Source organism: Alosa sapidissima, chromosome 17 (genome assembly GCF_018492685.1).
Source record: "Alosa sapidissima isolate fAloSap1 chromosome 17, fAloSap1.pri, whole genome shotgun sequence".
Lineage (NCBI taxonomy): Eukaryota > Metazoa > Chordata > Actinopteri > Clupeiformes > Clupeidae > Alosa > Alosa sapidissima.
In genome coordinates, this window is record NC_055973.1 from 19,161,020 (window position 1) to 19,176,769 (window position 15,750).

Below are 15,750 nucleotides of genomic sequence, written 5' to 3' on the forward strand. Positions count from 1 at the left end.
ACACACACACACATACACTCGCCCAGCCTGATGTAATACCTGAGAGCTCTAACTGTTGGCAAGCTGCAATGTGGCCACTTGTGCTCTCTTCTCTGCGGAGCAGCACTCATCCTGTAAGCAGTGGTCAGTGTTGGATTACCATTTCTGTCTCTCCGAACAACAACAAGCTATTTCGAATGGATCACAAAGACTTCTGTTAGCAAACACTCTTTGCTTCGTAAGTACTGACATTAAGAATTCATTTTGGGGTCTGGAGTGTGGTCCACTGTGGAGAGCTGCTCTGTCGGGATGACTAACACACTTTTTAATTTTACATTTTTCCCTATTTTTCAAAATTCTTACTATTTTTCATATTTCCTCTGAGCAGTTACAGTACTACTGTAGTATCAGTACTGAGCAGTACTGCTGCAGTATGCTGAATGTGAGTTGAATGTGTTCAACAATGTCAATTCAATAGTAACAGCTTTTGTTGTTGATAAATAGATTCATGAAAATAAGATTAGGCCAGTTAAGTCCTGGCCATCAACTCAAAGTCGGAGAGAAAGTTGTGTGGATTTCTCAAAGGGATATTTTTAGTGGGCCAGTAGCTCCGATCACCTTCTGTGCATACTGCTCTCTTCACATCTCTCTGAAAACTGCGGAGCTGTTGGGCCCTGGTCACTGTCCTCAGGGACATCCCTCTCGCAAAGACAATCAGAAAGCCGACGTGGATTTGCTCATGCGGGAAAGATAGGTTGATAAATAAATAAATACATTTCACTCCCGGCAGATTTCACCTAATTTCAGAGCTGTTCCATCAGTGTGAACAAGCTGTAATCACATCGTAATCTTTGAAATCCCTCTAAATCCGCAGCAATCTGCCGGGCCGGAGCTTCCCGACCGGTGCTGCGCTCCCTGGAGGCTGTGCATCAGCAAACATGCGTGTTGATCTGGCACAGCTGACCAGGGATCCATTCACGCAGATCATTTATTCATCACGTCCGTGGACTCTGTCGTGTAGTTTTGTAGAAACCGTGTTTTGAGTGGTAAGTCATTTCCAAGCTTGTTTACTTTCGAGGAGCAGAGAGCGCTTCACAGACTGAGCAGGAGAAGTCTGCTCTGCGAAGTACAGATCATTTAGTAGAGATGCCGGTGTCTTCAAATGGTTGCTAGGTTACCACAGCCACATTCACAGCTGATCCCAGGAGGCTGTTGTCATGGACAGAAGAACTTTCCCAAGATGCATTTCCCTTTCCACCCACAAAGTCCACCCTGCACTGTAGAGGTAAACAGGCTAAGGTGGTGTAACCTATTGCTCTAATATTCTTTTCTCATAACCTTTATGAGTTCCATTATCAGCATCATAGTTGGCCCCACAAGGCTTCCGTTTTAACATTCCATATGTTATCTTAATGCAGAGGAAGTAGATTGGGGCCCAAATAGAACGTTCAAGCATTGTTTTTGTTTTTATTGTTGAAAGGGTCTATACTCTGCCTTCTGCTGGCCAAGAGTACTGAAGAGTAGCGGTTCTTCTAACCTGAGGAGGTTTGTCTGGTTGTGTTCTAAAGACCGGTTCATTGCCTGGCCTCAGACACTGGACAGACAGACCGATGTGATACAAAAAGGGAAGGTCAGAGTTTAGCAGTACCATGCTGTGTCGGGGTCACCACCACCTCTGGATCCTAGACAAAGACTGAGGGCTTTCGCCTTGAGATCCTGCTGTTCCAGAACGAGGTGTACTTTCAGTTTAAGATTCTCCTGTTCCAGACCAAATCACTTTCAGCTTGAGATCCTCCTGCTGGTGGCAGCTGAACATAACGTAACAAAACAGAGCACACACACACACACACACACACACACACACACACACACACACACAAACACACAGAGACAGAGAGAGAACAGAGCAGCATCTACCGACCATCTCCCTCCATCACTGTGGACCCTAGTCCCAGCAGAGGTCTGTCTGTCTTTGGTTCGGTCGGGTTGGGTTGGGTTGGGTCGGGTTTAGTTCATTTGGGTTTTGATTGGTTCAGTTGTGCTAGGTTGAGACCAAAGCACTTTCAGCTTGAGATCCTCCTGCTGGTAGCAGCTGGAACAGCAGGCTGGCTGATGTGGAGAGAAGGGTGTTTATACACAAGCTCCTTCTGGGTCAGTAGAGCCATTTACTGGTTCACAGAGGACAAGCTCTGGAGCACACACACACACTCACACATACACACACACACACACAATGCAGAGTGGCATCTTCCAGTGGCCTGACACACAGGGCAGAGTAGCATCTCCCAGCAACCTCCCCGCCTGCTGTGGTATTTTCTCTGCTGTTAGTGACCCCATCCTCACCTGGCTGTGCCTATGGGAAAGGTAATCTGCTCGATGAAGAAATGCCCAACAGAACAGAACCCAGCACACACACACACACACAGAGATAGAGAGAGAGAAAGAGAGAGAGAGAGAGAGAGAGAGACAGAGAACAGGGGTAGAGTGTTTTTTTATATTATTGTTATTATTCCCCATATATTATATTATATTTTTTATATTATTGTTATTATTCCCCATAGTCCATGTCAATTGTCGTTATTAGTACTATTAATTGCTAATTATTTTCTTCTCTTGATGTCATATGAATTGAATTGAACAGAGCAGCATCTCTCAACCATCTTTGGTTCGGTTGGGTTTGGTCGGGTTTTGTTCGTTTCGGTTTGGTTAGGTTTTGGTTTCGCTCGGTTTGTTTTGGTTTGGTTCTAGTTGGTGTCTGCTCTCCTAGCAGCGCCACGTGCCCTTGGGGGAGGAAGGGTAGCTGGTTCCTCTCACTGTCCAAGCGGCCAGCTGCTTCTGTGCATTACTCACGCCTAGGGAGGTTTTTACCCAACGTGGAGAAAACACACAGACAACACATCGTTGTTGTGTTTTTCCCGTTTCCGCTCGACTGCGTTGGATGCTCCTCTGCCAGCTGTGGTGCTCTTGATGAGTCCTCTTCTCCAGGGAGCGCATCCACGCCACGTCTCCACCGTCTCTCGGGATCACCACACTCAGACTGGCCGTGAATGTGTAATGATTCAGACCAAAGATTCTAGAGCGGAGCGGATCTTTGATTCAGACCGCTCGCTGAATTAAATATAGAATACATTTTAGGCTCTAATTCTTCAACAATCAGTGTTCAGTGGAAATGCATTTGTTCCCATTCTTCATGTCAGCAACAGCAACACTGGCTTTAAGAATAGTAATGTTACTGCATTATATATAAACTGTATATCACTATCAATTAAAGAAGATTTTTAAATTAGGGGCATAGACAAAGAGGTACATTACTGTAAGATATATATTCCCACTTGAATTATATAAGTATAAGTATACTCTTTTGATCCCGTGAGGGAAATTTGGTCTCTGCATTTATCCCAATCCGTGAATTAGTGAAACACACTCAGCACACACTAATCCCGGCGCAGTGAGCTGCCTGCAACAACAGCGGTGCTCGGGGAGCAGTGAGGGGTTAGGTGTCTTGCTCAAGGGCACTTCAGTCGTGCCTACTGGTCAGGGTTCGAACCGGCAATTCTCCGGTCACAAGTCCAAAGCGCTAACCAGTAGGCCACGGCTGCCCCAATTGCTTGCATAAGAGCCTGTAACAATAGTAATAGTAATAGATAGAGGATATAGGATGTATGGGATAACCGTATCCATACAGGAGAGGCAGTATAATACCCATCTACTGTTGGTCACCGCTCTGTGCATGCCATTAAAGGCCATGATTGAGGCCGATGGCATCCATACATCCAGCTTCGGAAGCTTGCGGCCAAGAGGCTGTCCCAGTCTCTGCGATAGGCTGACCTATGGTGCACTTAATGTGGATTTATGGGAATATGATGGGTCTGCATGGAATGCTTATAATCCACGATCAGTAAAGCCTTTAGCCTTGCAGAGATTTATTCCTTGTTTATGATGCTGTTCCATATAGGCTTCCTCAAGATAAGATGTGTTCTGTCCTAGTTTGTGACAACATGGTTCTCTGGTTCAGTTCCATAGTATCCCTGGGTCTCTGCACTGCTGGACTGCTGCCCTGTGCATGAACACAGTACAGTGCCTAAGCTCAGCATGGGTCTCATGTTTAGTATGGTCTCATGTTTAGTATGGTCTCATGTTTAGGATGGTCTTGTGTTTAGTGTAGACTTGTGTTTAGTATGAAAAAGTGTTTTGTCTGGACTGAATGTGCTTCGCATATCTTGTGTTTAGTATGGACTCATCCTGAGTGTGGTATTGTGTTTAGTATGGCTGTGTAGTGTGGGTTTTTCAATGTAGTATGGACTTGCCTGGTGCCTGGTGTGGTATTGGATTTAGTATGGATGTTTAGTGTGTGTTTTTTTAGCGAGGATCTTTAGTGTTGGTGTTCAGTAGGGATGTTCAGTAGAGATGTTGAGAGTGGATGTTGAGGGTGAATGTTTAGTATGGATGTTAGGTATTCATTTTTAGTGTGGATGTTTAGTGGGGGTGTTTAGTGTTAATGTTTAATGTGGATGTTGATTGTAGGTTGAGTGTAGATGTTTAGTATTAATGTTTAGTGGATGTTTAGTGGGGGTGTTGAGTGTGATATATCTGGCTGGGAACCCCGCAGCTCTGCACATGCTCAGTCTGCTTAAGCTGTTATCTTGCATCACTGTTGCTATGGTTTCCCTTTCTCCTGTATAGGGCAATCAGCAGGCCTGCCATTTTACTGTGTCTACCACTCACTGCCTCTCACTCGGCTCACTCTCTCTCTCTCTGCCTCTCTCTATCTTTTCTTCCCTCTTTTTGTCTGGCTTCTTTATCTGGTTTCTCTCTCATTCCCTCACCCCCCTCTCAGTATCTGCCTCTCAAACTTTCCCTCCCTCTCTCTTTCTCTTTTTATCTGCCTCTCTCTCTGTCATTTCTTTCTCTCTCTCTCCTTTTGTCTGCCTTTCTCTCTGAATCTCTCTCTCTCTCGCACTATCGACTGGCAACAATAGCACAGCATACCACACAGTCATAACTACTGCCATTTATCCAGCCAAGCCTGGAGGCTCCCCCACAGGACTGGGGCGAGAACCTGACAGATTTCTTCAGCAACAAAGCAGTGGTGACACTCTAAAAGGTTGGTAGTTCATAATAACTCACTTAAAAAACAAAGAGAGTAAATCCATTAAGTCCTTTAATCTAAGCCTAAACCTAAATGTATTTCATAAGCTCAACTTTGGCCCTCTATATTTCCCTTGTTATTCGCCATTACGTTGGTTGGTAAAAAAATCCAACTTCTTCCTAGCCACTAAAACTACAAATACCCAGATGATTCTTTAACCAAATAATCTGCAGCTTATGGAGGGCAAATGAATTAAAGTAATCATGTGGTCCAGGGGGACCAGCTGTAGAAAGCACTCTCTTTCTCTCTCCCTCTCTCTCTCTCTCACATCCTGCAGCACTCACACCAAGCTGCGATCTATTCTGCTCTTGGAGGTGGGGTGTGGGGGTCTGAACTATAGAGATCCAGTATGAGCGGTATAAGAGGCTGTGGAGAGGACCAAAGGACAGAACTAAACACATTCAACAGAGCCTTTAACTTTTGTAGTGAAGTCGGTTTTGAAAGACCTTTTGATAAATGGAAATTTTGCAAGTGATAGATGGGGGGGGGGGGGGGTACCACCACTCGCGTACCACAGCCATTACCGTAGCGCTGGATCCACAGAGAGGGCTGAGATGATAGAAGAGGCACTTTCGTGGACCAGCGGCCAGAGAGTCTCCCATGTTGAAGGCCCTGTCTGATGCACAGCACCAGAGCCAGATCAGGACCAGAAATATGCTATACAGGACCAGATCGGGAGTAAAACAGATCCCAATCGGAGCCAGACCTGTACTAGCTCAGGGCCAGACCTGTTCTAGTTCAGGGACAGATTTGTACTATTTCAGGGCCAGATCTGTGCTAGTTCAGGGCCAGATCTGTATTAGTTCAGGGCCAGATCTGTGCTACAGTAGTTCAGGGCCAGATCTGTGCTACTTCAGGGCCAGATCTGTATTAGTTCAGGGCCAGATCTGTGCTAGTTCAGGGCCAGATCTGTATTAGTTCAGGGCCAGATCTGTGCTACAGTAGTTCAGGGCCAGATCTGTGCTAGTTCAGGGCCAGATCTGTATTAGTTCAGGGCCAGATCTGTGCTAGTTCAGGGCCAGATCTGTATTAGTTCAGGGCCAGATCTGTGCTACAGTAGTTCAGGGCCAGATCTGTATTAGTTCAGGGCCAGATCTGTATTAGTTCAGGGCCAGATCTGTGCTAGTTCAGGGCCAGATCTGTGTTGGCTGAGCTGTAGTGAAGGAGCACATCAGTGCACATGTGTAGTCATAACAGCCATGTGTATGATTGCAGCTCCATATGCTGTGTGTGTTTGAACTCTGCTGGAGCTGACTGGCATTTGTGTGTGTGTGTGTGTGTGTGTGTGTGTGTGTGTGTGTGTGTGTGCGTGTGTGTGTGTGTGTGTGTGTGTGTGTGCTTGTGGGGGGAGGGGAGAAGGGACAGGGAGCAGGCAATGTATGCCTCAGTGATCTGTCTCAAATATGCAGGCTTTGAATAAGCTTTTTTCTTACAGCTGTTTCTCCCACTTACGTAACCCTGCTGGTGAGTAGGTTAGATTGTTTATGATGAAATCACCCTCTCTCTTTCTATCTCTCTCTCTCTCTGATTCACTCACACACATACTGTACACACATGCATGCGCGCGCGCACACACACACACACACACACACACACACACACACACACACAAGCACATACATTAAGCCAGGCCCTCAGTGCATGCTGCCTGGCAGCTATTAAAGGCTACAGCAGACTCTCCACATCAGAATGTGCCTCATACATCCGTAACCACTATGCAGAAGACATTATATGCCACAGATACACTGCAAAAGTCACACTTCAATCAATCAATCAAGGCCATCAAGGCAATACATCTATGCTTGTTTTTCCCTGACAAGACTGTATTTCTCCTGGTTTCCATCAAAACAGAATTGCACTTGCCTCGATTGCAGACAATGAAGGAACTTAACAAAAAAGGTTGAGATCATAAAAGATTGAAACATGATATGCATGATATGCTAACACAAGACATATCTTATCAGAAAAAAACAAGCATGCGTGAAGATTTTTTCATCTTACTTTGATTTCACCTTAGAGCTCAAGAAGAAATAGCTGCATGACTGCAAAAACATTACAATATGAATTACAACATGAAAGATAACACATATAACATGGATGTAAACAGCTGTAGCAATATCAGAATCAATGCATGTCAGTGAAAGATTCAAACTTCCTGTGATCAGTGACAACTGCACGTGGTATTAGAGAGAAGAGACTACATTTTCTTATCCTTTTTAAAATGCAATTGAATGCTTCCTGTAGGTGAAAGGCTTTCTTATTTTGCAGTTGCTTTACTTATTCTGTTGTTAAAATATGCCATCCCAGCATAGCTGTAGCCGTCTGCTTGACAAAGAGAAGGATGTAGTGGTAAAAACGCCAGCCAAGTCTAGCTTGTGTGCTCTAATGATCGCTGAGGCGATGCGTTTAATGAGATGATCTCAGATCTGGGACTAAGCGCAGAAAAAAAGTAATTGGGAGTGACGCGCATGCGCTTTGAAGAAAAACATACCAAGCGCTCCAGTGGCTACTTATGGAGAAAACAAAAGCGAGCAGAGAAAGCGCGCGCACACAGATTATTCCGTCGGTTTCTCCATGTTTGTCAGAAGAGTAAAATCGTAGTTTAACACACACTATCGCGCATTTACCGTGAAGCGTTGGGAGGATTGTTCTTTTTGGTTAGTGGCTCTCACGCTGTTGTTTTTCTTTCATTTCAAAACGCCGAAGTGGATTGACAGGGAGCTAGAATCCACAGGTCTCCATGTCTCTGTGAAGAAGTCCCGATTCGCCATGAAAACACCATGCATTCGGAGTATCTGAGAAACTGGGGGCGGATATAACTGAAAATCACACTGGATTCTGATTGATAGATAGCCTACTCTTGCGGTAATTTTGTTATCTGTAAAATCTCTACAACTCTCTTTTGAAAATATTAAGTTTTGTCTTAAACGAGGGCAAATACTTACTCTGTATTTGAACTCTGTTTGGATATGTCAAACAAGGAGCTGATTTTCTGCACTGATTTTCTGAAACTAACAATTTCGGCCTTTTTTAGGAGCAACGTTTTATATCGTTCTAGCGAGGCGCTGTCCGAGGTTCTGAAGTGCTGACTCGTCTTCGTTTCAGCATCTGTCAAAAATCTTTGACATACGCCACTGCATAAAGCTTTATTGGATGAAATGGTTCAGCTGTTTTAACCCCTGTCAGTGATGATGCTTTGATACATATTTTATTTGACACATATTTCCTCTTTTTTGTGACAGGAAGGCCCTATCCTAGACACCGCCCTCTCGCTCGATCTCCGAGTATGAGAACTCTCACGGCGGCTCTGGTGCTTTCTGTCTCACTCCTAATACTATCAGGTAAGTGTCCATGTGGCGAGGGAGCTTCTCGTTCTAGCGTGAAAGTGGCGCCTTTATCAAACGTCAGTCGATTTTTCATTTGACGGCTCACACACTAAAGACTCGCATGTCTTTTAGTAGCTTCGCCAGTAGATACGACCCAGTGACCCACACACTAATCTTCCACTTGAGGCCACACAGTATTGCATTACCGATAAGTTTTAAAATTCGTTAAAAATATTTGTTTTTTTCTGATTGGGTATAAGATTATTGTTTGATGATATACATTTCTTTACTACACCCACTTATGAGCAAACAAGACATCATGTAGGCATGTAGGATGGTTTGTAGTGCTACTGTAGGTTTAATCAATTTATCATATCATAGAGATATAGCTTATACACATTGTCAACAGGATGTGAGTATCTTTTTAAATTATTTTCCCTTCCTACCCAAAACATAAGAGTGGCCATGGATGATCATGTGAAAAAAGTGATTGTGAAAAATGTGAAATTATGCCTTTTCCTGTAAGCAGTCTAGAAGGCAGTGCTGTGTAATAAATAGGTCCATGTCCGAGGCCCACTGTAGTTAGGGCTTCCCACAGTAATTAGATGACTATAATCTTATTACCTCTTACATGGCCGAATGTGAAAGCAGAACCATCAATATATTGAACCTTGAGTGATTGAATTATCCATGTGCCAGACAAAAAAACATCAAATACTGTTGATAAATAAGGATGATTATGATAGTATTAGATAGTATTATTCCAAAGTCTTTTACAGTCATAATAAGATGAATTGCATTCATTTCTGTTTCTCCATTCTCATATATAGATAAAAAATATAGAGCTCGCCTTGGCCCAGCCAAAATATGTCATATGCTTTCTAAGCCCCCCAACCAGTCTGTGTGCTTGATGTGTTTGAGTGTTTCCACTGGCCTCCAGAATTGGGAGATGTGATCGATGTTGACAGCTTGGCCCTGGGGCTGTAGGTTATGTAAGAGGGCCTGTGTTTTCAGTAGCACAAAGACTGTATACAGTAGCCAGCCTGTGTGGAGTGTGGGAGACTGGCCTCTGTGTTTGGCTCTGCGTGCTGGGACGCACGTCCCTCCTCTCTAGACCCGCAGCACAGACCAGAGCACACCGGATCCCAAAAGTCTGACAGTGCAGGTTACAGGCTGAGAGGAGAAAAGAGATGAGAGGAGAGGGGATGAGACGTGGAGAGGTGGAGAGGTGAGGAGAAGGAGGGTGAAGAGAGGAGACAAGATGAGAGGGGAGGGGTGCAGAGGGAGGAGAGGAGAGATGAGGAGAGAAAATGGGGAAGCAGAGAGGAGAGGAGAAGAGGGGAGAGAAAGGGGAGCATAGAGGGGGAAGACTGGAGAATAAAAGAGGAGAAAGGAAGAAAAGTGAGCAGGAGGGTGAGCAGGAAGGACAGATTTAGCAGAGGGATGGAGAGGAGGAGCACAGAGAGCAGGAGGGAGGGACAGAGGAGAACCTTTTAAGAAGATGAGAAAGCAGAGGTGCAGTAGTTAGTGAAAGGAGAGAGGGCAGTGGATGTAGAAAGTAGGAGAGGAAGATGAGGTGAAAGAAGAGAAGAGAGAAGAAGAGGAGAGTGCTTTATCAGGCGTCTTATCTCCTGGTCTCATTCCACTGCCCCCTGAGGACACCTGAGTCCAGGAGCCCTGCTGCATTGGTCTGATTGGACCGAGCTCTGCCCACAGGAACAAGAGAGGGAGGGAGGAGGGAGGAAGAGGGGCAGGAGGACTAGGAGCAGTTGGTGGATGATGTCAGAGCTCGGTTCAATCAGACAAATGCAGCGATGCTCCTGGACTCAGGTGTCCTCAGGGGGCAGTGGAATGAGAGAAGATCAGGAGCCTGATAAAACACTCTCCTCCTCTCCTCATCTCTCCTCCTCTCATCTCTCTTCATCTCCTCTCCTCAACTCTCCTCTCCTTACTTCTCCTCTCCTCACCTCTCCTCTCCTCGCCTCTCTTCACCTCTCCTCTCCTCATCTCTTCTCTCCTCACTTCTCCTCTCCTCACCTCTCCTCTCCTCTCCTTTCCTCATCTCTCCTCTCCTCACTTCTCCTCTCCTCACCTCTCCTCTCCTCATCTCTCCTCTCCTCTCCTCCCTTCATCCTCTCCTCACCTCTCCTCTCCTCTTTGATTCTCTCCTCCAATTCTCTCCTCTCCTCTCTTCTCCTCTTCGATTCTCTCCTCTCCTCTCCCCTCTTCTATTCTCTCCTCTCCTCACTTCTCCTCTCCTCACCTCTCCTCTCCTCATCTCTCCTCTCCTCATCTCTCCTCTCCTCACTTCTCCTCTCCTCATCTCTCCTCTCCTCTCCTCCCTTCATCCTCTCCTCTCCCCATCTCTCCTCTCCTCACCTCTCCTCTCCTATTTGATTCTCTCCTCCAATTCTCTCCTCTCCCCTCTTCTATTCTCTCCTCTCCTCTCTTCTCCTCTTTGATTCTCTCCTCTCCTCTCCCTCCAGAGCCAGAGGGCCAGCAGGTTGTGTGGGGACAGTATGGCTCAGCTACCTGAGGAACTCAGGCTGTCCTCCACACATAATCAACAGCCTAGGAAAGGGACACAGCAACAGGGAGGGAGCCTCTCACTCACAGGAAGTGGTGGTGTTTCTTAAGGAGAGACAGACAGGAAGTGGTGGTGTTTCATAAGGAGAGACAGACAGGAAGTGGTGGTGTTTCATAAGGAGAGACAGACAGAAAGGGGGAGGTGTTTCTTAAGGAGAGACAGACATGAAGTGGTGGCATGTGACATGATGAAGATGAAGTCATGGATCAGAGTCATATTCAGCAGAAAAGCATAAACCTATTTAAAGTCGTACATCCTTGTATGTGTGATTTACTCTCATTGAATTTATAATGCTACATGTCTGTGTTTTCTTTATATTTAAACAACATACAGTGAATGGGTGTTGGACTGAAGGGTTTTGCAACATAGTTTTACCAAACATAAAAAGGAAAACGGGAGAACCACGATCAATGCTGACAGACAACATAACCAGCACTAAATATGATAGGTGCAGACAGAAACCATAACCAGCACTAAATCTGATAGGTGCAGACAGAAACCATAACCAGCACTAAATATGATAGGTGCAGACAGACAACATAACCAGCACTAAATCTGATAGGTGAAGACAGAAACCATAACCAGCACTAAATATGATAGGTGAAGACAGAAACCATAACCAGCACTAAATATGATAGGTGCAGACAGACAACATAACCAGCATATGATAGGTGCAGACAGAAAGCATAATTATAGCTAAATCTGATAGGTGCAGACAGAAACCATAGCTATAGCTAAATCTGATAGGTGCAGACAGAAAGCATAACTACTGTATAGCTAAATCTGGGTTATTGATGTGTAACATAACCCAATCCATATTGTATGAATTCTTGACCCAGTTAAAGAACCTTTACAAAATGTGTGCCTCACTGTCCTCTGGTTATCTCTTTCTTTCTCTCTCTCGCTCTCTCTCTTGCTCTCTCTCTCTCTCTCTCTCTCTCTCTCTCTCTCTCTCTCTCTCTCTCTCTCTCTCTCTCTCATGCATCCTCTCTTCATCCTCCTCTATGTCCTTGTCTGTCTCTCCATGTCTTTCCTATCCCTTCCTTCTCTCTCTCTCCTCCACCATCCCTCTCTCTCCCCCTCTCCCTGCTCTCTCCCTCCACCTCCCTGCAGTGCGGCTGAGTGTGTCGGTGTGTGTGGATGGTGACTCGGACACAGAGGCCGTGCTGGGGAATCCCATGAAGCTCACCTGTATCTCGTGCATGAAGAGGGAGGACATCAAAGCAGAGACGCGTGTCTTCTGGTCCTACATCCAGGATGGAGAGGAGATCCCTGTGAGTGATTCTGCACTGCTACAGTACATGCCTCCCTCCACACACCTATGAGAAAAGCTTTGTTTGCATTACATTTACATACAGTGTGGCATAGACATTTACTTTACTGGCACCTGGGTCTCGCATAGTCAGACACTTAGTTCAAGTGTGTGTGTGTGTGTGTGTGTGTGTACTGGTGTGCATGTGTGTGCGTGTGTGTGTGTATGTGTGTGTGCGTGTGTCTGCATGCATGTGTATGGTATGTGTGTGCTGGTGTGTGTGTGTGTGTGTGTGTGTGTGTGTGTGTGTGTGTGTGTGCATGTGTGTGGTATTTGTGTGTGTGCAGATCTTTGAGTATGACAACGGCCCCAGAGAGCTGGAGAGCCCCCTGAAGGGTCGCCTCCAGTGGAGGGGCAGTAAGGACCTACAGGACCTCTCCCTCGGCATCACCAACATCACGCGCAATGACTCAGGCACCTACCAGTGTGTGGTCTTCCGCCTTTTTGAGTTTGACTCCTTTACCCCCTCTGTCACAATCACCAGAATCATCAAGCTAGAAGTCAAAGACAAAGGTAAGAACAATGACTGACTATACACACCTGGGCCCTCATGCTGATTTCATGTGTTAGGTACACACACTTATGCTGTCTGCTGTATTCTTATGCTGTCTGCTGTGCAGTGTGTGTAATGTTGGAGTAATTGTGTGTGTTTGTCCTTTGTCTTCATGAGAACTGGCAGTTGTGAGATGGGAGGGAGTTAAGCTAAGCAGCTATTGTAGCTGTAATGTATGAAGGGGTAAAGTACTGTTTGATTTGTCTTCTCCTCACCGGATGCCTGCCTGAGACGGTTGGATGTGTCTCTCTCATTACAGTTGGGCAAATGTACAGTGTTTGCTGACTCCTACCCATCCATCCAGCAGTTGAGCTTCTGTCTGTGTGTGCCCTGTCCAGCTGGCATGTGCACAGACAGAGGCAGACAGCACTCACATATTTTGTAATGGTCAGATCCTCCTGTTTTTGATACAAAGTCATTTCTGTAGTCTGAATGGATGTGATGGTTGGCCTGCTTGTCTTTTCTCTTCTCTAAGTTAGCGCACACTTACATTTCATTTCATGTCATTTCGAAGTCTAACCCTTGACTGCTACCAGCAGGTTGATAGCGAGTGGCACTGAAGCCTATGACACATAAGGCAACTCCTTGAGCCATATTGCTGGACAATGACCTTGAGTATTGATGGGGTTCAGTAGGCAAATTGTCATGATCATCCAATCAGAACACATGGAACCGGTTATGTGGTTGCCCAGCAACATTGTTCAAAAAGTTTCCCCATGTTTCATCACCTTTAGATTAGTCAAGTCAAACCGACTCATACCAATTAGACACACACACACACAAACACATACACACACACACACACACACACACACACACACAAACACAAACATACACACACAAATCCTGGGCAAAATACCAAACAGTATGAAAGGAAGAGAAAAACACCATACACCATAAAACATAAAATATCATCAATAACTCTACAACATAAACCTGTGTGAGCTCATTCTTTTTAAAAAGTAGGAGAGAGTGAATTTAGTGTCCAGAGAGATAAACTGTCCAGGGACTGTCCAGATGACCTATGTGTGACACTGCTCTGTCCGTTTAATGGCTTGCAGTACTTCAGTTCAATCCAAAGAACCAACCAGTTGCTTACTGAATCAGTTATTCTGGTCTTAAAAGCTGCATTGCTCATTGCTCACTAAGTAGTCAAGTAGCCATGTTTCCTAACCCCTAGCGTAGCCATGTTTCCTAACCCCTAGGCTAGCCATGTTTTTCTAACCCCTAGAGTAGCCATGTTTTCTAACCCCTAGCCTAGCCTAGCCATCTACTGTAGCGTCCTAAACTCTGCCATGTTTCCTAAACCCTAGCCTAGCCATGATTCCTCCTAGCTTAGCCCTCCTTCCTTCCTTGATCAGAAACAGCAGGCAGAGCAGGAGATTCTGGTTTTGGGAACATGATGCATGCCATCTTACACACATGAACATACTGAAAAGATTTATTTTGGTCGATGATTAACCTGAGTAAAAGAGCATTCGCACCAAGAACGATAACGATAACTATACACAAATATTGTTCTCGTTAGTATGAATGACAACGTTCACACATAAACTATAAAGATAACAACATGAAGAACGATATCGTTCATCACTTTCAGAGCGATTTTAAGAACGATAAAAAGCCAATCAGAACCCATCACATTTTAGCCATCACATTCATTAACGCAAGGAGAGGCTTATCGTTGGTCAGTGTGGACGCTTTTATCGTTATGGTTATAGTTGTCGTACTTGGTGTGAATGGCCCTTTAGAAGAAGAAAAAATGTTAACTGATCTTTATCTGATTGGGAGCTCTCCTTGTGATGACACTGTCTTTTGACCAAAACAAATCAGTCATGGGAACTCAACGCATGCTTGACTTCTCCACATTTCTTTGACCCCCCCCCCCCCCACACACACACACACACACACACACACACACACACACACTTCTCTCTTTCTCTACCACCTACCCCCTACAACTCTCTCTCTGTCTCTGTGTGTGTTTGCGCGTGTGGTGGGGTGTGGCTGTGCTGGTTGCCTTGGCAGCCAGTTTAGACCCGACGGCGCTGTACTCAGAGATCATGATGTATGTTCTACTGGTGTTCCTCACTCTCTGGCTGCTGGTGGAGATGGTCTACTGCTACAGGAAGATCTCCAAGTCAGATGAGATGGCGCAGGACGCCGTGTGAGTACTCCTCACACACTTCACTATACTACACACTACTATATATATATACTGCACACTACACCACACCATGCTACAAACAATACTACACTATACTACACACTACTATATATATACTGCACACAATACCACACCATGCTACAAACAATACTACACTGTACTACACACTACTATATATATATATATACTGCACACAATACCACACCATGCTACAAACAATACTACACTAAACTACACACTACTATATATATACTGCACACAATACCACACCATGCTACAAACAATACTACACTATACTACACACTATTATACTGTACATGATAAAAGCCTGTAAAAGTCCTGGCAGAGAGTGAAGCATAAGGATGTAGTCTAATGACCCCAGTTCCAGGAATGCACTTATATTTTGTTCGTTGTACCAGTTTGCAATAATTATTAGTTAAAACTCAGTTGTAAAAAAATCTTAAAAACTTTGAATATACCAAAAAACTTTTACGGGCTTTTTCCAAAACACAGAAGTAACGTCAACACAGTGGTAGCGGTAGCAGCAGAGAGTAGAAGCTATCAGGCAAGTCTTATTTACATAAACTCCTGGTGTACTTACAAACTTTCCAATGCCTCGTTTTATGAGTACAGAACATATTTGTACTACTGTAGAAGTTTGGTACCATTCCAGGCAT

General features: G+C 44.9%; 1 protein-coding gene across 7 annotated transcripts in view; it reads left to right on the top strand.

The window, feature by feature from the left end:
• The window catches only part of scn3b (sodium channel, voltage-gated, type III, beta), a 40,007-nt gene continuing 24,257 nt past the window's right edge, over positions 1-15,750 (top strand). For 3 of the 7 annotated variants that reach the window (XR_006024665.1, XR_006024660.1, XR_006024664.1), the window contains exons 1-5: positions 4-217; positions 8,371-8,469; positions 12,155-12,315; positions 12,641-12,866; positions 14,935-15,073. Coding sequence is in view for 1 of the 7 variants with exons in the window: in XM_042068464.1 (XP_041924398.1) it covers positions 8,415-8,469; positions 12,155-12,315; positions 12,641-12,866; positions 14,935-15,073 (581 nt within the window). In the remaining 6 variants the exon portion in view is untranslated. Of the gene's footprint in view, positions 218-7,655; positions 7,994-8,370; positions 8,470-12,154; positions 12,316-12,640; positions 12,867-14,934; positions 15,074-15,750 lie in introns of those variants that run through there. The other 4 variants (XM_042068464.1, XR_006024662.1, XR_006024661.1 and 1 more) reach the window with 4 other exon arrangements.